This window comes from Oncorhynchus tshawytscha, linkage group LG05 (assembly GCF_018296145.1).
Source record: "Oncorhynchus tshawytscha isolate Ot180627B linkage group LG05, Otsh_v2.0, whole genome shotgun sequence".
In the NCBI taxonomy this organism is placed as follows: domain Eukaryota; kingdom Metazoa; phylum Chordata; class Actinopteri; order Salmoniformes; family Salmonidae; genus Oncorhynchus; species Oncorhynchus tshawytscha.
In genome coordinates this window covers 49,199,086-49,224,236 of record NC_056433.1, presented here as the reverse complement: position 1 = coordinate 49,224,236, position 25,151 = coordinate 49,199,086, and the positions used below count along the sequence as shown (strand labels likewise).

Genomic DNA, 25,151 nt, shown 5'->3' with positions numbered 1-25,151 from the left:
TGTCAGTCATATGACGTTAGTGTTTCTGCAGGTGCTTGACGCGGTGGTGTATTGCGTAATAGGAGCAGAAAATACACTTAAAGGTAAGGATATAATTATTATATTCTTCATTTACACTATACCATAGCTGGTGTAGAGTTACATTTGTTTAGATGTTTCTATGGAAATGCGCCAACAAAATAGAATAAAGGAGAAACAATAACCATCATTTGACATTCGATGCTTGCTTTTTACAGTTAAATGTAAGTGCAGTTGCTCGTAAATGTAGTATTTCATATGGGGTTGGTTACAATTATGCCGTAATGTATGACATGTCAAGCCTCGAATAACCACAGCATCAGCGGGAGAAGAATGACCTGTCGAAATTCCTAAAATAGCTCATCGGTTACAGTAAATAGCCTATCTGGTTCGCGATACCGCATGTGTATCCTTCATTTGTAGTGCGAGATAATTCTTACATCAATTAAGCAATGTATAATTTACGTGAATTAATATCAGGCCTGCCATATGGAAATCCAATGCGCTGTAGATAGGTGCACGGGTCGCTCTGTGCTCTCAAAGACAAGGGAACGAACATGCTCGTATAGGCTGATTGACTTTACACTGTACTGTAGGCTATTTAAATCCTTGATGTCTTCATAAAACCACTGCTTTGACAGCACAAAACCTATCACAGAGAATCGTAATGCTGTGTGTCCGAATGGGACCACATCAGCAAGCAGGGGTAGGGGACTCTAGTTACCTACTGATTGTATTCTCAGGATAGTTTACACGCACAGTTTTAGGACACTCACCCAGGTCACGGTCTATGAGTTTTGGGATGATGCATTGTACATTTTCTCATTTTAGGTAGTTATACATCGTTATATTAATGGTCAAAATAGCAAAGGAGGCTATGTTAAATTGGCCAACTAATAATAAATACTCATTTTAAAAAAGCTACTTGAGCATTTTTGCATGTTAGATTGGGACCATTTGAAATAATCATAATTTGAATGCAAGAAAGTAGATATTATATGCTATAAAGGAAATTGTAGGCAGTTAGGACTGTTCGAAATTTACTGGGGTGGGGGGTGGTCCAAAATAGGCTGGATCAATTTTCAATATGAATCCACAAGAACAAATAGGAATAGCTGATAGGCAGTGGGCGAGGCCAGGTGCGTCATTGCGCATGAATGAACACTGAAGACACGAGACACTCAAAAAGCTCCCCTACTGACCATGTTTAGGGAAAAAACTATTATCCTACCTAGACTAGCCAACAACACCACGACGCAATGAATAATTTCATTATTGTTTTCAAATGAGTACTAAATTCTACTCTAGGCTGCAGTGAAAATCTCATTTGAATAACAGCGCAAAAGCCCTGTGTTTGAATGTTTCATTCCATTTGGATCAGTTGTGGGTCCACTCTAGATATTTTATCTAGAAAGGCACAGTAGCAAGCCATTCTGGCTGTCTTTTTACCTATACTGAGATGCGCTGTCTGTTGCAGATCATCATTCTCCCAAATCGTACTATAATAATTTGCCCACATATGCTTCAGGCAGGCCTAGTTATTCAGGAAAGCTTAGTGCACGCTCTGCCTCCTCTCTAATCCAAGTGGCTTTTCCTCACACACCTAGAACCTCAATATAGCCTAAATATTTGTTATTTAACTTTTAAAATGTATTACCTTTTATATGTGACATAAACACCATTCACAATGTTTTAATCTTATTAGGCTTCTTCAAAAATCTCCCGTAGGCATGCACATTTCCGTTCAAAATATAATTCCAGCATCATCAAAATGGCTTGACATTAACCAGGTTTCCATCCAACCTTTTCATGCGAGTAAAGTACATGTCGGATAAAAAAATGTCACATCATGGGAAAGCATGCAGTTTATTAGGCTACAGATTAAATAAATTACGATGAACTTCACAGGGTGGTGAAAGTGCGGAGTGAGGAGCTTGATGCTCCTTTCAATAAAGATCGAGGGTCTTGTTCTGGTGACATGATGATCGATGCTTGGCTGCTGTTTGACAAATAACAATAATCTCTCACTTTTGTCCATAAAAATCTCATCATGTAGGCTATACCCACACTGTATCTGCGAGCTGTTGGCTAGAGTGCACGTGCCAATACCAGAGTGTGTATATTCACAATACCTAAGCAATATTTTTTTGTGACAAAACCAGCAGTAGGCCTTGACTCCAATGGAAACCCATTCAACTTGTATTTTTTATTTGGTACATGGGAATGTAACCGCAAAAGTTATTTTTTATGTGCACTACGTATTTACACAAACTTTTATCCGCAACAAGTACATTTGATGGAAACACAACTCTGATGGGAAAATGTGCATATTGTTTTTATGCAGATTTACTATATTTACATGAAAATCTGTCGCCAATTGGATGGAAACCTAGCTTTTGACACGCTAAAGAGTCTGGCAAGTGCGCTAGTCTGGTGTCACTTTGATTATGCCTGCACTACATGGTTCACCAGCAGCCCCAAATGTCTAAAGAATAAGGTACAGACCAGCCAAAACAAGCTTGTAAGAATTATACTTAAACTCCTCCCTCCTACTCATCTGGAGGTCGAGCATTTTAAGCAGCTAGGTTAGCTATCTGTGGAAAAAAGAGTTGTATTAATTAAACTTGGTCTGGATGACAGAATTCTCACGGACTCAGCCCCCAGGTACAGTTGAAGTCGGAAGTTTACATACACTTAGGTTGAAGTCATTAAAACTCATTTTTCAATCACTCCACAAATTTGTTGTTAACAAACTATAGTTTTGGCAAGTCGGTTGGGACATCTATTTTGTGCATGACACAAGTCATTTTTCCAACAATTGGTTACAGACAGATTATTTCACTTATAATTCACTGTATCACAATTCCAGTGGGTCAGAAGGTTACATACACTAAGTTCAGTGTGCCTTTAAACAGCTGGTAAAATTCCAGAAAATTATGTCATGGCTTGAGAAGCTTCTGATATTCTAATTGACATCATTTGAGTCAATTGGAGGTGTACCTATGGATGTATTTCAAGGGCTACCTTCAAACCCAGTGACTCTTTTCTTGACATCATGGGAAAATCAAATGAAATCAGCCAAGACCTCAGTCTTGTATATCCTTGGGAGGAATTTCCAAACGCCTGAAGGTACCACGTTCATCTGTACAGACAATAGTACGCAAGTATAAACACCATGGGACCACGCAGCCGTCATACCGCTCATGAAGGAGACGCGTTCTGTCTCCTAGAGATGAACGTACTTTGGTGTGAAAAGTGCAAATCAATCCCAGAACAACAGCAACGGACCTTGTGAAGATGCTGGAGGAAACAGGCACAAAAATATCTATATCCACAGTAAAATTAGTCCAATATCGACATAACCTGAAAGGCCGCTCAGCAAGGAATAAGCCACTGCTCCAAAACCGCCATAAAAAAGCCAGACTTTGCAACTGCACATGGGGACAAAGATCGTACTTTTTGGAGAAATGTCCTCTGGTCTGATGAAACAAAAACAGAACTGTTTGGCCATAATGACCATCGTTAAGTTTGGCGGTGCTTTGCTGCAGGAGGGACTGGTGCACTTCACAAAATAGATGGCATCATGAGGAAGCAAAAGTATGTGGATATATTGAAGCAACATCTCCAGACACCAGTCAGGAAGTTAAAGCTTGGTCGCAAATGGGTCTTCCAAATGGACAATGACCCCAAGTATACTTACACTGTTGTGTCAAAATGGCTTAAGGACAACATAGTCAAGGTATTGGAGTGGCCATCACAAAGCCCTGACCTCAATCCTATAGAAAATTTGTAGGCAGAACTGAAAAAGTGTGTGCGAGCAAGGAGGCCTACAAACCTGACTCAGTTACACCAGCTCTGTCAGGAGGAATGAGCCAATTAAACAATTTAAAGGCAATGCTCCCAAATACGAATTGAGTGTATGTAAACTTCTGACCCACTGGGAATGTGATGAAAGAAATAAAAGCTGAAATAAATCATTCTCTCTACTATTATTCTGACATTTCACATTCTTAAAAATAAAGTGGTGATCTTAACTGACCTAAAACAGGGAATTGTGACTATGATTAAATGTCAGGAATTGTGAAAAACTGAGTTTAAATGTATTTGGCTAGGTGTATGTAAACTTCTGACTTCAACTGTACCTATCCAACCATTTTTAATTTGTTTGAAATGTACACCAGCATAATTTGTTTAACCTTTATTTAACTAGGCAAGTCAGTTAAGAACTAATTCTTATTTTCAATGACAGCCTAGGAACAGTGGGTTAACTGCCTGTTCAGGGGTAGAATGACAGATTTGTACCTTGTCAGCTCAGGGATTTGAACTTGCAACCTTTCGGTTTACAAGTCCAACGTTCTAACCATTAGGCTACCCTGCTGCCGCAGCACTAGAGACTAATATTCACTGTTTTAAATATAAAGCACAGGGATGCTGGCCCATGTTGACTCCAATGCTTCCCATAGTTGTTGGCTGGATATCCTTGGGAAGTGGACCATTCTTGAAACACATTGGAAATTGTTGAGGATAAAAACAAAACAGCAGCCTTGCAATTCTTGACACAAACTGGTGCGCCTGGCACCTACTACCATACCCTGTTCAAAGGCACTTAAATATCTTGTCTTGCCCATTCACCTTCTGAATGTCACACATACACAATCCATGTCTCAAGGCTTAAAAATCTTTCTTTAACCCCCCCTTTATCGACATTGATTTAAATGGATTTAACAAGTGACATCAATAAGGGATCATAGCTTCCACCTGGATTCACCTGGTCAGTCTGTCATGGAAAGAGCAGGTGTCCTTAATGTTTTGTATACTCAGTGTATTTAATTGTATGTATTTATGAAAGAAATAGGGACCACAATGAAAATAAGTCCCCGACTATATTGTGCAATCCTCGTAATTTGTAAAAAATCTTTGTGCTCTGTATATATGTATTTTTTTCTATTGACATAAAATCAATCTCTCCGTACTGTGCAGCTGCCATTTGATGAATGGAAAGAGACATCTGTTAAAAAAACACCAAAAAGTTTAATGACATTCAGGGATGGTCAAGCCAAGCCTTCAATACCGGGTAGGCCTACAAGGTCGGGAGGGATGTATTTTGTGGTCTATTTATTGTGGCGTTAAAACACAAGGTATGATATTGAAGCGCACAAAGTCGGTATGCTTTGTTTATTGGTTGTGCGGTGTATTGGCACAGAAACCTGTTGGCGGAAAAGCTTTTACATACAGTGCCTTTGGAAGTATTCAGAACCCTTGACCTTTTCCACATTTTGTTATGTTACAGCCTTATTCTAAAATTGATTAAATAGTATTTCCTTTATCAATCTACACACAATACTCCATAATGACAAAGCAAAAACTGTTTTTTTGAAATTTTAGCAAATGTAAAAAATGTTCAGACCCTTAACTGAGTACTTTGTTGAAGCACCTTTGGCAGCTATTACAGCCTCGAGTCTTCTTGGGTATGAAACTACAATCTTGGTACACCTGTATTTGGGGAGTTTCTCCCATTCTTCTCTACAGATCCTCTCAAGCTCTATAAGGTTGGATGGGAAGCATTGCTGCACAGCTTTCGATCGGGTTCAAGTCCGGGCTCTGGCAGGGCCACTCAAGGACATTGCGAGACTTGTCCCGAAGCCACTACTGCATGTCCTGGCTGTGTGCTTAGGGTCGTTGTCCTGTTGGAAGGTGAACATTCGCCCGAGTCTGAGGTCCTGAGCGCTCTGGATCAGGTTTTCATCAAGCATCTCTCTGTACTTTGCTCCATTCATCTTTGCCTCTCCTGACTATTCTCCCAGTCCCTGCTGCTGAAAACCATCCCACAGCAGGATGCTGCCACCACCATGCTTCACCGTAGGGATGGTGCCAGGTTTTCTCCAGACGTGACGCTTGGCATTCAGGCCATAGAGTTTAATCTTGGTTTCATCAGACCAGAGAATCTTGTTTATCATGGTCTGAGAGTCATTAGGTGCCTTTTGGCAAACTCCAAGTGGGCTGTCATGTGCCTTTTCCTGAGGTGTGGTTTCTGTCTGGCCACTCTACCATAAAGGCCTGATTGATGGTTGTCCTTCTGGAATGTTCTCCTATCTCCACAGAGGAACTCTAGAGCTCTGTCAGAATGACCATCGGGTTGTTGGTCACCTCCCTGACCAATACACTTCTCCCCCGATTGTTCAGTTTGGCTGGGCGGCCAGCTCTAGGAAGAGTCTTGGTGGTTCCAAAATTCTTACATGATGGACTCCAGTCAAGTTGTAGAAACATCTCAAGGATGATTTCACTTTGTCATTATGGGGTAGATTGCTGAGGATTTTAATGCATTTTAGAATAATGCAGTAACTTAACAAAATGTGAAAAAAGTCAAACGGTCTGAATACTTTCCAAAGGCACATTTGATATAATTATAAATATGGCATCAAAATGTTGAAAATCAGATTTCCTCCTAGCTGATCATTGTCTGCAGCCAACTCTGATCATAGTGTAGGACTAATGAAACAGGCAGGGAAAGTGAGCTCATTCATGGTGGTCGGTCGAACGCTCAACCTTCTGGTCCGTAGCCCAGCGTGGCATCAACTGTGCCACAAAGGCATGCTGAAGTGGCAAAGTAGATATCCACGTTTACAAACAAAGGGTTGCTACATTTGTTATTTGTGGTCAATACATTTCAAACTGTCCCTTAAGCTACTTGGCCTACTAAATCAATTTAATCACAGATAGGATGTGGCTGGCCTATTCAACGTTTCAGAAGGACTATATTGTTGCAAATATGATCTATTGAGTCCCATGGCAATATTATATACAGACATCGTCTAAATGTGTGTGTGTGAGCATTTACCTTAAATATACTTGAAAGAGATCATACTCCAATGTTATTGCTGGATTCTCTGGGGGAAATGCATCACAGAAAAAGTATTAAGACACCTTCAATGTTTAATGGTTAAATAAGGGCTGCTATTGCCTGCCCTACAATATTATATTAGATTACAGGGCACTTTTTGTTTCCCCCCATACTACGAAAACAAAAACTCCACTCTCTTAATTGCAGGCTTCCATTGTGATACTAGCAGGTTCATGGCATCTTCTGCTCTATAAAGAGGGAGAGACTGAAAAACAGCTTCTATCTCAAGGCCATCAGACTGTTAAACAGCCACCACTAACATTGAGTGGCTACTGCCAACACATTGTCAATGACACTGACTCTACTCCAGCCACTTTAATCATGGGAATTGATGGGAAATGATGTAAATATATCACTAGCCACTTTAAACAATGCTACCTTATATAATGTTACTTACCCTACATTGTTCATCTCATATGCATACGTTGATACTGTACTCTATATCATCGACTGCATCCTTATGTAATACATGTATCACTAGCCACTTTAACTATGCCACTTGGTTTACATACTTATCTCATATGTATATACTGTACTCGATATCATCTACTGTATCTTGCCTATGCTGCTCTGTACCATCACTCATTCATATATCCTTATGTACATATTCTTTATCCCCTTACACTGTGTATAAGACAGTAGTTTTTTTGGAATTGTTAGTTAGATTACTTGCTCGTTATTACTGCATTGTCGGAACTAGAAGCACAAGCATTTCGCTACACTCGCATTAACATCTGCTAACCATGTGTATGTGACAAATAAAATTGGATTTGATTTGATTTGAGGGAGGAAATGCTATATTTAGCTCCTTCTGATCTCCATTTGTCTTCTTCGAAAATGGAAAATGTGATTGGATGGGGGGAAAATGCCATATTAGGCAACCTTCTGGATGTTTTGGTACCTTACAGTTCTTTGGTTAATGTCTCACTATGAATTTTCATGTGATTTGATTCAGTCCAATTCGGTCCACTGTCAATTGAACGTTTATTTCCCTTTTATGTTTTGCCACTACCCAAGTAATGAATCATCACTTTTTGTTAAATGAATTCAACCCATCCTTGAAAGAGAATGCAGGGAGTTGTCTTGGAAATGGGTGTGTCTGCTGTGGAGTATAATTTCTCAGTTTTAGCAATGTGTTGACAGATGTTTATTTTACTGGGCAAAGTTACTTTAATGTAGAGGGCCTTTTAGTGCCTCAGTACATTCAGTTCTGTGATTTCTAGACGAGAAATTCATCTTCGCTAAGTAAGTTTAATCTTTGCTCTTGAATTAATACTGTCGGCCACTTCATTTGACGAAAGAGGATAGCTACAATGTGTTCCTAATTAGATCACCCAAGCAACTCTTTATATCTTTCATGAACTTGGGTTACCTGGGGTTGGCGTGTAGCCTAGCGGTTCAGAGCGTTGGGCAAGTAACTGAAAGGTTGCTGGTTTGAATCCCTGAGCCAATGAGGTGAAACATACGCTAATGTAACCTTGAGCAAGGCACTTAACCCTAATTGCTCCTGTAAATCCATCTGGATAAGAGCATCTGCTTAAATGTAAATGTTTGATATGGGTTTGGAAAATAAAATGTTTTATGAAGAAGCACAATGGTTTCTTCAGACTGCTTAGCTGGGAATACAAATTCAAGTATCTCACTTCAATAAAGATTAAGCATTTAGAGGACAGGGGTTGTAACAATATTATGGACATTCTAACATCCCAAAATGTAAGTGGATTATTTATTGCCTCACATTACATGGGCCTCAAAACAACTACCGACACGGAATAACCTTAGTAATTACGTAGGAATATGCTATTAAGTTATGGCACATTTCAATAGCATTTTTGTATTGTCTTGTAAGAAAATAATTACTAGCTAGGTAACAGCCTGGACTTAACTTGACTAACTCACTAAAGTTATTCCCTTGTAGTTACCCTGGAATAATTCCTATGTAATGTATAGCGCTGCCCAATTTGCTTTAACAAAATGTTGGTTTTGTTTTATATGAGCCAGATTTAGCTGAGGTATACTTCAGCTCCTTTGGCAGACTGTCATTGTCTTTCTCATTAGCTTGCCTAATGCCACGGTGTTTGGATCAGGTCTGACTCTCAGGCTTTCTGGGATCATCCTGGACTAAAACAGGATTAACAAGATGCCAGTGGGAACCCATTCAAAAGACTGATCAAAACTGTCTGACTCATAGTGCACCAACACAGTTTAGGACCGGCTGACATCACACATCTGTTGTTAAGGTGTCAATCTCTTTAGGCTGAAAAGAAGAGACAACACATGTTTATGCCACAGGTTCACAGGTTGGTGCTACAGTTTCACAGGTTGGTGCCACAGATTCACAGGTTGGTAACACAGATTCACCGGTTGGTGCAACAGATTCACAGGTTGGTGCCACAGATTCACAGGTTGATGCCACAGATTCACAAGTTGATGCCACAGATTCACAGGTTGATGCCACAGATTCACAGGTTGATGCCACAGATTCACAGGTTGATGCCACAGATTCACAGGTTGATGCCACAGATTCACAGGTTGATGCCACAGATTCACAGGTTGATGCCACAGATTCACAGGTTGATGCCACAGATTCACAGGTTGATGCCACAGATTCACAGGTTGATGCCACAGATGCACAGGTTGATGCCACAGACGCACAGGTTGATGCCACAGATACTTTCCTCAGTTGGGAGAGGTTGAAAGGTTTACGGTAAATCACATTGATTGGAATTATTTTGAGTCTTCGTCTCTCGTTTAACATATGGTCAAGACTAGAGGTCGGCCAATTTCAAGTTTTCATAACAATCGGTAATCGGCATTTTTGGACAACGATCATGGCCGATTACATTGCACTCCACAAAGAGACTGCGTGGCAGGCTGACTACCTGTTATGCGAGTGCAGCAAGGAACCAAAGTAAGGTGCTAGCTAGCATTAAATGTATCTTATAAAAAAAACAATCAATCTTAACATAATCACTAGTTAACAACACATGGTTGATGATATTAGTAGTTTATCTAGCTTGTCCTGCGTTGCATATAATCGATGCGGTGCCTGTTCATTTATCATTGAATCATAGCCTACTTCGCCAAACGGTTATTTAACAAGCGCATTCGCGGAAAAAAGCACTGTCGTTGCATCAATGTGTACCTAACCAAAAACATCAACGCCTTTCTTAAAATCAATACACAAGTATATATTTTTAAACCTGCATATTTAGTTACTGTAATATTGCCTGCTAACATGAATCTCTTTTAACTAGGGAAATTGTGTCACTTCTCTTGCGTTCTGTGGAACAGAGTCAGGCTATATGCAGCAGTTTGGGCCGTCTGGCTCGTTGCGAACTGTGTGAAGACCAACTTCGCCAAACGGGGGATAACTTAACAAAGGTGCATTTGCGGAAAAAAGGCACAATTGTTTCACGAATGTACCTAACCATAAACATCAATGCCTTTCTTAAAATAAAAAAACAGAAGTATATTTTTTTAAACCTGCATATTTAGTTCAAATATATCCAGGTTAGCAGGCAATATTAAGCTAGGGAAATTGTGTCACTTCTCTTGCATCATTGCACGCAGAGTCAGGGTATATGCAACAGTTTGGGCCGCCTGGCTCGTTGCGAACTAATTTGCCAGAATTTTACGTAAATATGACATAACATTGAAGGCTGTGCAATGTAACAGGAATATTTAGACTTATGGATGCCACCTATTAGATAAAATACGGAACGGTTCCGTATTTCAATGAAAGAATAAACGTTTTGTTTTTTGTTTTCGAAATGACAGTTTCCGGATTTGACCATATTAATGACCTAAGGCTCGTATTTCTGTGTGTTATTATGTTATAATTAAGTCTATGATTTGATATTTGATAGGGCAGTCTGACTGAGCAGTGGTAGGCAGCAGCAGGCTCGTAAGTATTCATTCAAACATCACTTTCGTGCGTTTGCCAGCAGCTCTTCGCTGTGCTTCAAGCATTGAGCTGTTTATGACTTCAAGCTTATCAACTCCCTAGTTAGCGGGGTGCACGCTAATAGCGTTTCAATTGGTGATGTAACTCGCTGTGAGACCTTGAAGTAGTTGTTCCCCTTGCTCTGCAAGGGCCGCGGCTTTTGTGGAGTGATGGGTAACGATGCTTCGAGGGTGGCTGTTGTCAATGTGTTCCTGGTTCGAGCCCAGGTAGGGGCGAGGAGAAGGACGGAAGCTATACTGTTACACTGGCAATACTAAAGTGCCTATAAGAACATACAATAGTCAAAGGTATATGAAATACAAATGGTATAGAGAGAAATAGTCCTATAATTCCTATAATAACTGCAACCTAAAACTTCTTACCTGGGAATATTGAAGACTCATGTTAAAAGGAACCACCAGCTTTCATATGTTCTCATGTTCTGAGCAAGGAACTTAGCTTTTTTTTTACATGGCACATATTGCACTTTTACTTTCTTCTCCAACACTTTGTTTTTGCATTATTTAAACCAAATTGAACATGTTTCATTATTTATTTGAGGCATTATATTAAATCAAAATAAAAGTGTTAAAAAAAATTGTCCGATTAATCGGTATCGGCTTTTTTTGGTCCTCCAATAATCGGTATCGGCGTTGAAAAATCATAATCGATCGACCTCTAGTCAAGACTCAAGTCATCTTTTTTTGTCCAAGTTGTGGGATTAGTTCTCCTGGCCAGCCAGACTTGTGTCCTTAGAAAGACATAAGGAGTCTAGGGACCATCAAGTCCTGTCATGACATTGCAAGAAGCATATTACAGTCAATAGTTGAATAGAATGCATTTTTGATAAGATTTAGATAAATTGCACAAATCTCTTGAAAGGGAGGTGTCAATAACGATGATATGGGTTTCCAATAGTAAGTGGGAGGAGGAGCTCTGCAGACCCTTAAGTGTCCAGAAGCAATTTAGCCATTCATTGTATCATATTTTCTTGAGTTGCTATTTTGTGTACATATCCAGCTGTATTGGCAAAATGACTACATATTCCATCGAGGTTGCCCGTTGTCACAGTTCTAAGAGCAGTCGAAACATCCAGCTATAACTCTACGCTAATTACGCCAGAGGATCTCAAAACTGAAGTTGGATCCCCATTAAGTAGCAATGATATCCTTCACCACTGTCGTCATACGACAGATATCTCGAACCAGTCATGACCATTCAACAAAATAATTAAACAAAATGGATGTTTTTTTTCCAGAAAATGTCTTAGTTACATGATTACATAACTAGCAAAGGAGTTTTGATGTTGAGGGTGCAGTATTTATGAAGTTTGGCAATGAGGACGAAAACTAGCTTAGTTCAGTTAGCCATCTAAACTCAGCAAAAAAAGAAACGTCCTCTCACTGTCAACTGCGTTTATTTTCAGCAAACTTCACGTGTAAATATTTGTATGAACATAACAAGATTCAACAACTGAGACATAAACTGAACAAGTTCCACAGACATGTGACTAACAGAACTGGAATAATGTGTCCCTGAACAAAGGGGGGGTGTCAAAATCAAAAGTAACAGTTAGTATCTGGTGTGGCCACCAGCTGCATTAAGTACTGCAGTGCATCTCCTCCTCATGGACTGCACCAGATTTGCCAGTTCTTGCTGTGAGATGTTACCCCACTCTTCCACCAAGTAACCTGCAAGTTCCTGGACATTTCTGGGGGGGAATGGCTCTAGCCCTCACTCTCCGATCCAACAGGTCCCAGACGTGCTCAATGGGATTGAGATCCGGGCTCTTCGCTGGCCATGGCAGAACACTGACATTTCTGTCTTGCAGGGAATCACGCACAGAACGAGCAGTGTGGCTGGTGGCATTGTCATGCTGGAGGATCATGTCAGGATGAGCCTGAAGGAATGGTACCACATGAGGGAGGAGGATGTCTTCCCTGTAACGCACAGCGTTGAGATTGCCTGCAATGACAACAAGCTCAGTCCGATGATGCTGTGACACACCGCCCCAGACCATAACGGACCCTCCACCTCCAAATCGATCCCACTCCAGAGTACAGGCCTCGTTGTAACACTCATTCCTTTGACGATAAATGCGAATCCGACCGTCACCCCTGGTAAGACAAAACCGCGACTCGTCAGTGAAGAGCACTTTTTGCCAGTCCTGTCTGGTCCAGCAACGGTGGGTTTGTGCCCATAGGCGACGTTGTTGCCAGTGATGTCTGGTGAGGACCTGCCTTACAACAGGCCTACAAGCCCTCAGTCCAGCCTCTCTCAGCCTATTGCGGACAGTCTGAGCACTGATGGAGGGATTGTGCGTTTCTGGTGTAACTCGGACAGTTGATGCCATCCTGTACCTGTCCCGCAGGTGTGTTGTTCGGATGTACCGATCCTGTGCAGGTGTTGTTAAACGTGGTCTACCACTGCGAGGACGATCAGCTGTCCGTCCTGTCTCCCTGTAGTACTGTCTTAGGCATCTCACAGTACGGACATTGTAATTTATTGTGCTGGCCAGATCTGCAGTCCTCATGCCTCCTTGTAGCATGCCTAAGGCACATTCACGCAGATGAGCAGGGACCCTGGGCATCTTTCTTTTGGTGTTTTTCAGAGTCAGTAGAAAGGCCTCTTTAGTGTCCTAAGTTTTCATAGCTGGGACCTTAATTGCCTAGCTTCTGTAAGCTGTTAGTGTCTTAATGACCGTTCCACAGGTGCATGTTCATTAATTGTTTATGGTTCATTGAACAAGCATGGGAAACAGTGTTTAAACCCTTTACAATGACGATCTGTGAAGTTATTTGGATTTTTATGAATTATCTTTGAAAGTCAGTGTCCTGTAAAAGGGACGTTTCTTTTTTTACTGAATTTAGTTTAGCCAGGGAAAATCGGGGGAAAATGAGCTTGGGCCTTGTGATCATGTGCGCCAGCTGGGAGACAGATTAGAGTTCTTATGCCCTGATATTATCAGGAGCTGTTTGCGAAAAGTTAAACAATTCAAAGACTGAAACAAATAAATCAGATGGTTTATATTTAAGGAGAGAGAATCGATATACAATCCCAAAATCAGCTGTAACTTTTCACAGTAAACAAAGATTAAAATGATGTTTGAGTGAACCCAGAATACAGAGAATGAATGGTGAATTCGCTTCCGGGCACAGTAAACTCCTTCTCACCACTCTATAAGCTCTTTTTGAGGTCCAGCAATTATGTACTGGTAGGTCTAGGCCTATCATCTAAATGATGTTCTTCAGAAACAATAGCCAAAATAACATGGCTTTGAATGTTGGGGACATTAATTATCAGTCCCACAAGCAAGCTTATTTCACTCATAACCTGAGTGTTCAAAGCTAAGAGTGTTCTTTGAGACAAACAGTATTTTTCTAGTAGCACTGGACAGCAAGTAAGGCAGAGTCATATGACTATCTATCATCAGAGGAAGCTTAGAGAAATCTTAGTCATCATGACTAGAAGCAGACACGTTGAATTTCACTCTGATATTTTGACATGTCATAGATACACCTAAACCAGAACCTGTATGATTCAGGTTCCGGACATTTGTGATGTATTATATTGAAGGATGCAAAGTCTGTTTTGTCAGTTTATTTTGTCAAGACTTATTTAGATGTATTTAGAGTTTGCAGTATTGATCCGGTTGCATATCAATTTCTGGCATGCTTTTTCTATTGACCTTATTTGCACTTCCTTCTCTACTCTTTACAAGAGTCCTGTGTTGAAAAGCTATGAACAGCGCCACAGTAAATCTTAAAATAGCACTATGGGTACAGTTGCACTAAGGTCAAAGATGCACTATGTACTCCACACAGGTTAGCGTTTTTCATCATGAATCTAGTTCTGGAGGCAGCTCTGCAGAGTGGTCACTAGCTGGCACAGCCACAAAGTCATAAAATCTGATTTTAAACCTAACCCTAACCTTAACCCTAGCCTTAACAATAATGCCGAATTCTAACCTTAAATTAAGACCAAAAAGCACATGTTTGTGCTATAGATGGAGCCTTAAGAGACCTTGAATCCTGATGGGCTGAAGTGAAGTCACTGTTGCCCTAAAGAGTAGATACGATTCCCGCCACAAGTTCAATATGATCCCTGCCAATGCGATCAATCACTTTACAACTATACTGTTCTATCACAGGGGCAGATGTCCTGAGAGGACGAGCAGTCAATCCACTTGAAGTCCTTTTTGTGGCATGTGGCGTAGGCTGCTCTATCTTTCAAGAATGTACTGTTGAGAGCTGACTAAATATGTACACAATGGCTCACATCTTTTGAGAGACAGAATGATTGGTCTGTAAAACCAGCAACCCATAATTAAAGAGGTGTTGTAAGTATCAGGCGGTTCAGAATTGTCCACTTTGTGCGAAAAGCTTTGATTCCTGTCAGGTGCAAGAGAAGCCGTCAGGGGACTATTTCCTCGCCCACTGATATCTTGTCACGCTGAAGGGAACCAATTTTAAATGTCTCTTGATGCAATGCCTTGTCTTCTTGTGCCTCTGGTATATCGATGTTTCAGAACTTAGTGTTTTATTGAGTACTACCACTACTTGGCCTTGGTGAACACTGATGAACTGCACTGTGATGGATGAGGTTGCTCACTTTTTGTACTAGGTGTGTTTGACAAGGGGTTAAGCAGGCCCTGTGTGGATATTTGGCACTTTGGATTCTGTATTGTTTCATCTGTACTTAGAACATGGCCTCCACTGCTTATCCTAGGCTTTACCTTTGAAGTAGGTATTTCTGAAGTGTTGGAGGCCATTTATAGAAACACAATGTAATAATAGTACTGCCCTGTGATCCACCAAGAATCAGTATTGGAACTCTTTCCATGATACTTCCAAATACAAGGGATATTTTCAGTCGGTTGACAAAATCTCTCTCTCTCTCTAATCTTTCAGATGGCTTCAGCTACAGCTACCTATGGACAGAAGGAGTCCTCAGACCAGAACTTTGACTACATGTTCAAGATCCTCATCATTGGAAACAGCAGCGTGGGCAAGACCAGCTTCCTGTTCCGCTACGCAGACGACTCTTTTACGCCAGCCTTCGTCAGCACGGTGGGCATTGACTTCAAGGTGAAGACCATCTACAGGAACGACAAGAGGATCAAGTTACAGATCTGGGTGAGATTTGGAGACCCTTTCATACGGTTGATATGTCCCTGTAACGAAGAATTCTGTCCCTGTATTCACTCGCTCAAAAACAGCCTAAAGTTAGTTGAACTTCCAATGTGTTATCACTACACTTTCAACCATCTAAAAAAAAAAAAAAAAAAATCCAATTGGAAAACAATTTCAGATTTTTGGTTTAGTTGTCACCCAAATGTTTATCACTGGGCTTTCAACCATTTAAAAGCACAGCAAAGTACAAATGGGAATACAATGTCAGATATTTTGTTTATTTATACAACAGATTAATGTGATCATTGTGCGTCATCTAATAGCAGAACCAAATTACCTGGACTGCAGTTGAGATTACATTAAAAGTACATAGTGCAAGTGATTAATGCCGTTCGAGATTCTGCGTAGATTATTATTGCAATAGGTAGACCTGTGATAAACTATGCATGCTATCTTGATCAAGCACGCTTTATATGATTACATAAGAAGGAATGCATAGTTACAGTAACCTCAAAATGTGTCCATGGATATGTTAGTCAATTTAGGTTGAATGTAACATTAGTTTGTGTGATAGCCTTAAAGGTGCTACGTACACACATGTGGAAGCTAGGTGAATTGCAACAACACTTAGGTTGAATACAAACAACTCTACTTCCTTCTCTACATCCCATTTCCCTGCAACATGTTGGAGACTTTGTGTCTGTGGAATCTAGTGGAAACCACTCGCGCTTGAGCATTTTACTTTCAGTTTTGTCCACCAGCTTTAAACAGCTGAAAACAAGATATTTCACAGCGATTTAGATGGTGCAATGATTCTGTTTACTATGAATTGCTTGTATTGTCACATAAAATGAAATTAGGATGAACAATTTAATTTTAGCAACCAGGTAATGGCATGGTGGTTTCTGTGGCTGTATGGCATTAGTGGAAACTAAGACTATTCTCATGGCAGATCTGCCAGTTTGGACTAGCAGAAGCAACTTTTTGTAGCAGGTTAGGATCATTAACGTAGCATGTTAGGATAATTAACATGGCAGGTTAGGAAAAGGTTTAGGGTTAGCTAAAATGCAAAAATTATCCCAGACGCGACTTGAACATACAGTATCTAGATAAAACCAGGCCTGCCCTGAGAACAGTCTTGGTTTCCACGAATGTGATGCTGCATTTCTGTGTCTTTTTACTTTTGGTTTTGTACTTCACTTTCAAACAGCTGAAAGTACGATATTTTTTGTAATTGAAAATATATTTCACAGCGCTTTAGATGGTGAAATGATTCTTTACACTATAAATTGCTTGTTTTGTCACATGAACAGAATCTTTAAATTGTATTATTATTTTTGTACTTTTTACCCCTTTTTCGTGATATCCAATTGGTAGTTACAGTTTTGTCCCATCGCTGCAACACCCGTACGGACTCGGGAGCGGCGAAGGTCAAGAGCCATGCGTCCTCTGAAACACAACCCCCCCACCAGCCGCACTGCTTCTTGACACACTGCCCACTTAACCCGGAAGCCAGCCGCACCAATGTGTCGGAGGAAACGCCGTACAGCTGGCAACCAAAGTCAGTGTGCATGCGCCAGACCGCCACAAGGAGTCGCTAGAGAGCGATGGGACAAGGACATCCCAGCCGGCCAAAATAAATGTATGTAGTTCTGTCCTTGAGCTGTTCTTGTCTATTAATGTTATGTACTATGTCATGTTTTATGCGGACTCCAGGAATAGTAGCTGCTACTTTTGCAACAGCTAATGGGGATCCTGATAAAATACCAAACCCTCCCCTAACCCAGATGATGCTGTGACAGTTGTGCACCGCCTCATGTGTCTTCTGGGATCAAACCCGGATCTGTAGTGACGCCTCTAGCACTGCAATGCATTGCCTTAGACCGCTTCACCTCTCGGGAGGCCAACATTATGGAATTTTATCAACCAGGTAATGGCAAGGCGATTTCTGCCATTGATGATTCTGCTTGTGAGATGATAACCACGTCTCTGAGAGACATTGATGGAAGAGAGGGGGGTGCAGCCTGCCAATTTGACATCGAGCCAGTCTGGCTTTTGTTGACCAATAGGAAGGCTGAACAAGCTGTATATCATTTCGTGTGGGCCCAAAATCGTTTAAAAAAAACAAAAACATTGTGAAACACTATGATTCCAATGAAATTAAAATTCACAAATATTTCATATATCTCCTTTAACTTTAGGCTATTTACTGTATTACAAAGTAGTGTTGAATTGTGTTTGGTTGACAATGCAACCAAATATCAACATATAAAAGAGATTTTTTTTTGGTTAACTTGTAGACATGTTAATAAGCTATTTATTGTATTTCAAAAGTAATATTTAGTTACATTTAGCAGACACCCTTATCCAGAGTGACGGCATACATTTTAATACTAGTCCCACATGGGAATCGAACCCATAACCCTGGCATTACAATTGCAATGCTCCACCAGCTGGGCCACATAGGAATTGTGTTTAGTTATCAATGCAACCAGATATCAACATTTTAAGAATATTTATCTTCTGTTTGGATAGTTCCATCTGTAACACTGACTTAGTCTGGCTTTAATTCCAGTTTGTCTACAAATGAATAATTGATGTGTTAAAAATCAAATCAAACTTTAAATAAAGTTTGATTTGATTGATTCATTTTATTTAACTATGATTTTTGTTTGAGATGGAGATGTGAATTAAAGCCAGACTAAGTCAGTGGCAGAGGTGGAACTATCCAAGTAGAAAATACTTCTCCTTGTATTCTATTTTTAGTTGAATTCTGGGTTGAACTCAAACAGTTGCTGTTGATGACTTTGCAAATGCCATATAGGCCTAAATAGCATCATTGATGATTGACAAAGTATGGTCACATTTAATTTGGTAAGTTAAACCTACCCTTTGGAATGACTTTAATAGTGAATCTATTTCATTTTTAAGTGGGGCCCTCTCAACAATCATTCTCATGATAGCACATTGTTAATAATCAATGACAAATATCATAGCTAAGCAGGGCTGGGCCTTGGTTAAAACCTTGGATGGAAGACCAAAGGGTAGCTGTAGATAGATCAATTCTCCAGTAGGAGGTGATGCCCAGACTATTTAAAAACAAATTCTGATAGTGGATATAATGTTGAAAAGCTGACATTTTTAAAGGTACAAATTCAACATATTTTCTAGAAGGTTTATGTTGAAGTTTGCTTACCATGGTGACATAGCTGTGGTTGAAATTTCACCCTCAAAACAACAGTTTATGTTGATCCCTTTTTTTTCAAATCCAATGTATTTCCCACATAGATTCCACATCACAATACGTTGACAAAGTATGTTGAATCAATGTTGATTCAACCAGTTTGTGCAGTGGGGCACTGCAGTCTCTACTGGACATCCATATTGTGCATCAAACACTGGGGGCTGGTGAAAGAGGATATGTGTATGTGTGTTGAGGAAAGGCTTGGTCTGTGGTCAGCCTTTTCCCAGGGCAATGACTCTGAAGTTTGCACCCTCCCCCATTGCTACACACTTCTCTTGAGTATATATACCCCCCCCAACCACCACCACCACCTATATACCACCTACCTACACCTGCTCCCCATCCCCATCCCCCACCTCCCAGTACAGCATACAGTCAGCTTCGCATGCACTCAAGTGGAGTAAAATTGAAAAAGCTGTGAATGCTGATAATTCAAACATGACCTAAAACATAAACAAGCACATTTGTTACACAGCATATAATGTACATATCTCACCCAATTTACATATTTACATGTGTATTCGGATTCATTATGCATGCTAGACATTGCTCATACAAAAAGCAACAATTTGACTACTACCCTAAAATGAAGCCTAACCAGCATAGTGTTGTGTGTAATGGGGATTGGGGCTGATGTTGCTCCACAGTTTAGAGAGATGCAGTATTGGGTTGTCAGGGAGGCCTCATTCCCTGAGCATTCATTAGAGCTTAGGCCGTAACTCAATCTGCCCCCTCCACCCCCCGGCTTGCCAACCAAGGAAGGGAGGCGAAATTTGGCAAGTCACAGTGGAAATGCGTCAGGAGCTGTAAAAGCTACTGATACCCCATCATCATCTGTTGGCAGCAAAAGCAGTCTGCGGGTAGACTGTTTGAAATCACTGGAGGGTTTTAATGTTCTGTCGTTATTGATGTGCGTGGGACGATCGCTGTCAATGTCAATTTGACTGTGGTGCATGTCAAATAGGCTGTGGTGCTCGTTTTCATGCAACCTCCATGTGTGTGTGTGTGTGTCATATTTCTAGGATACGGCAGGGCAGGAGAGGTATAGGACTATCACCACGGCTTACTACCGCGGTGCCATGGGCTTCATCCTCATGTATGACATCACCAATGAGGAGTCCTTTAATGCTGTGCAGGACTGGTAAGTGATTGCTCAGGAATGTGGTGTGGTCATGTGACCATATGGCAAATAGTAGTAAAACAGAGGACAAACACAGACCAGTGTTCCTTGATACAGTACAGGCCTGACTGGAGGAGGTCCAATTGGCACCAAAGGTTTGTTGACCTTTTCTTCAGAAAGGCCTACGAAGTGATAAGAATTTGTTGACCTTTTCTAAATAAAGACCATTGGACTTGAGACACATATACTATATATACAGGTAACTACCAAAATAAAGGAAACACTTGAGTAAATGGTGGATACAAAGTATATTGAAAGCCAGGGGCTCCACACAGGTGTGGTTCGTGAGTTAATAAAGCAACTAACCTCCCATCATGCTTCGGGTCATTTATAAAAATGCTGGGCAGAACATTATTTTGGTCATTGTTTTGGCTACCATGGCTATGCCCTCATAGGATGACAATGCCCCCATCCACAGGGCACGAGTGGTCACTGAACAGTTTGATGAGCATGAAAACAATATGTAAGTCATATGTCTAGGCCATCTCAGTCACCAGATCTCAACCCAACTGAACACTTATGGGAGAGTTTTGAGTGGCTCTTGAGACAGCATTTTCCACCACCATCAACCACCAAGTGATGGAATTTCTTGTGGAAGAATGGTGTCACATCCCTCCAATAGAGTTCCAGACACTTGTAGAATCTATGCTAAGGTGTATTGAAGCTGTTCTGGCTTGTGGTGGCCCAATGCCCAATTAAGACTCTATGTCGGTGTTTCCTTAATTTTGGCAGTTACCTGTATAGTTGTGCAAGTAGAGATACTGGGGTGCAAAGGAGCAAAATAAATAATTAAATACAATATGGGGATGAGGTAGGTAGATGGGCTGTTTACAGATGGGCTATGTACAGGTGCGGTGATCTGTGAGCTGCTCTGACAGCTGGTGCTTAAAGCTAGTGAGGGAGATATGAGTATCCATCTTCAGAGATGATTGCAGTTCATTCCAGTCATTGGCAGCAGAGAACTGGAAGGAAAGATGACCAAAGGAGGAATTGGCTTTGGGGGTGACCAGTGAGATATACCTGCTGGAGTGCGTGCTACAAGTGGGTGCTGCTATGGTGACCAGTGAGCTGAGATAAGGCGGGGCTTTACCTAGCAGAGACTTGTAGATAACCTGTAGCCAGTGGGTTTGGCGATGAGTATGAAGGAAGGGCAGTTGTATAGTTGACATCACCTGGTTCATCTGGTAAAATAGGTTGGACCTCGCTTCTACCAAATTCTCTAAAACAACGTTGGAGGTGGCTTATGGTAGTGACATGAACATTCAATGTTCTGACAACAAGTCTGGTGGACTTTCCTGCAATCAACATGCCAATTGCACGTTCCCTCAAAACTTGAGACATCTGTGGCATTATGTTGTGACAAAACTGCATATTTTAGAGTGGCATTTTATTGTCCCTAGCTCAAGGTGTACCTGTGTAATGATCATGCCGTTAAATCAGATTCTTGATATGCCACACCTGTCAGGTGGGTGGATTATCGTGGCAAAGAAGAAATGCTCACTAACAGGGATGTAAACCAATGTGTGCACAAAAGTAGAAGTAAATAAGCTTTTTGTGCGTATGGAACATTTCTGGGATGTTATATTTCAGTTAATGAAATGAAGGTTCAACACTTTACATGTTTAGTTTTATATTTTTGTTCAGTATATAATTTTGAACCGGAGTCAGACAAAATGGTGTGTTTCTCTAATTACAACTATTAATCCCCAGACAAAAAGCATCCACTTGGGTTTGTATCTTCCTGATATCCAATAAGGAGGGGACTTGGGTTTGTATCTTCCTGATATCCAATAAGGAGGGGACTTGGGTGTGTATCTTCCTGATATCCAATAAGGAGGGGACGTGGGTTTGTATCTTCCTGATATCCAATAAGGAGGGGACTTGGATTTGTATCTTCCTGATATCCAATAAGGAGGGGACTTGGATTTGTATCTTCCTGATATCCAATAAGGAGCGTCTAAAATAAAACTAAGTTCTATTTTAACGTTTGGCTAAGCAGGCGCTTGTTCACATGGGTAAGATGATTGAATAACATGTATGTGTACATTTATTTTCAACGCTTGCTTACATAATGTGGCCGGTGAAGTTTGCGTGTAACCAAATACTATTACTCACAATAACCCCAAATAAACGTTTATCGTTATCGCAAGCTGCATTATTCCAAACTCATTTTAGATGACCCTTGAGTTTTGGATAAGTGCAGTGAAAATGTCACCTAAGCTTTCAATGGCTCTGCAGTGGACCATGTCTCTGCAGACTGCACACTACAATCTATGTTCTTAGTAAGAGTGGTTTATTAAAACAATGTTTCGATCCCCAGATCATCATTGTGTCTCTTTGACCTCAAGTACCTGCTCAAAACCACTGGATGTGTGTGTGTGTAATCTTTTCCAATACCGAACCTTTCTGTATGGCTGCCATAGGGCGACCCAGATTAAGACGTACTCGTGGGACAACGCCCAGGTCCTGCTAGTAGGCAACAAGTGTGACATGGAGGACGAGAGGGTGGTGGCAGGAGACAGGGGCAGGCAGCTTTCTGAACACATGGGTGAGTTCAAGTCACACAACACCAGCTCACAGTGCCCACCATAACTACATGAGCTATACAATTCAATGATACTGCTGATGTTAATGGTACTTCTTATCTGATGATTTGATTTTATCATCTGAGTTGTCAGCAACAATAACATGTATAATTTGATTACAATCGCTTGGTAGATGTTCTTATCCAGAGTAAATGCGATCAGGAGGTGGAACAGCATCATAAGTAAACATAAAAAAATTGTGCCGAATTGGCTGTTGAACACAGATCTCCCAGCTACCACCAAATATCATGTCATACAGGAATGACAAACCCGAAGTTTGCTCACAATAGCTTCAGAAACCAATGGGCAAGATTACTGATCACGTATGGCTAGTTTGGTAAACATTTAAATCCAACACTATTATAACACCATGTTCCAGGGTTCGAGTTCTTTGAGGCCAGTGCCAAAGATAACATCAATGTGAAACAGACGTTCGAGCGGCTGGTGGACATAATCTGCGAAAAGATGTCTGAGAGCTTGGATGCCGCTGACCCGGCAGTTACAGGGGCTAAACAGGGGCCCCAGCTCACCGAGCAGCCCGCACCCCCCCAACAGGACTGTGCATGCTAAAGCTGAGCGACCCCCCCACACACACCATCAACTCATCCTCAGGTCCCCTCACACCCCCCTCTTCCCCACAAATCAATGAATCACTCCATATGGGTGAATAGGTGATGTTCACTCTGTTTCTCACATGATTCTCGTGTCCTCTGCTTCCTTTACTCGGGTCCTCACTGGTCTTAAATTCTCTATCCAGAGTCTGCCCCAAATCTTCATCATTGTTTACCTTATTTTCTCAGACTAATGGTTTTCTGATAAAAGCCTTTGTTGGAGACGGATGGAATTCCATATTAAAGTATGTGTTGTCATAAAGAGGTCAATACTTTGGAAACAGAGATATTGAAGCCGAGTGCATATATACTGTCTAAATCCCCTGTCTGTGTGAAATACAAGAAAACATATATTGGATTGCATCAGTCACTGGTATAACATCATTTCCTGTCTCAAATTTTTTGTCCAATCAGCCTTTTTTTTTTTTTTTTTTAAATGTACCTTATGTTTTGTATACTGGTACCGCTTTCCTTTGTAAAGCTTTTCGCGTATAAAAAAACAGTAAGGAAAATACAAACAAATTATAGATAGGTAAAAAGAAACACAGACATTCTGTATACAGTACCAGTCAAAAGTTTGGACACACCTACTCATTCCAGGGTTTTTCTTTATTTTTTTACTATTTTCTACATTGTAGAATAATAGTGAAGACTTCAAAACTATGAAATAACAACTATGGAATCATGTAGTAACCAAAAAAGTGTTAAACAAATCCAAATATATTTTATATTTGAAATTCTTAAAAGTAGCCACCTTTTACCTTGATGACAGCTTTGCACACTCTTGGCATTTTAGACTGGTACTGTATATGTTTGGTTTAAATGTGTATGTAAATAATGTGCATAATATAATATCTAAGGGATCCATTAGAAAAAACTGTTTAAAAAATAAAAAAAAGCATAAAGAAACGATCTATGAAGATATGAGAGGTCAATGTTGTCGATTTTCTCTGAATCAATTTATTTATGGTTTAATTAATCTCATTGTCATCCCCCTATGCCCATTTACATGAAACATCTTTGCTCCTACTACCGCTCTCAGGTACTTGCAAATACACTCACTAAGAGCTGTTAAGATTAATGCTAGTTTGCATGGAAAGAGGCTGAAGCCACGGAACCAGAGCATAGCTGAAGTATATCAGCATCGCTCACCTTTTACATCCATTTCAATGATCTTATTTTGTATTTTTGTGAGAAATAATGAATTACAATGTGCATGTTATATCAGAGGCAATACTTGGCTCCTTATGACTTGAAATAGGATACAAGAGACTGCACAAGTGAGGTTAAATAATATAGAAATCATACTGTGTCCTGTACAATAACAGGTTTAAAAAAATATGTTTTGCTCAGTTTTGGCAACGGCTGTTTTTGTCCCACAGTTTGTAAGTACTTAAAGGTAGATATGACGTAGGTGCACAAGTAAACCAGGACCAATATCCACAATAACTAAGAGCATTAAAGAGCGACGGTAAACTTCTGCTGTTTTGGTCCCGTACCTGCCATGCTCAAACAGCTTGACCCGAACCCATGC

At 40.6% G+C, this 25,151-nt stretch overlaps 1 protein-coding gene across 1 annotated transcript; it reads left to right on the top strand.

The window, feature by feature from the left end:
- Window positions 1-24,037, top strand: LOC112250735 (ras-related protein Rab-3A). Its single transcript, XM_024421130.2, has 5 exons — window positions 1-83; window positions 15,776-16,000; window positions 20,264-20,382; window positions 22,845-22,969; window positions 23,386-24,037. The coding sequence occupies exons 2-5, from the start codon at window positions 15,776-15,778 to the stop codon at window positions 23,574-23,576; spliced, it is 660 nt and encodes a 219-aa protein (XP_024276898.1). The 5' UTR covers window positions 1-83; the 3' UTR covers window positions 23,577-24,037.
- Window positions 24,038-25,151: the final 1,114 nt, after the last annotated feature.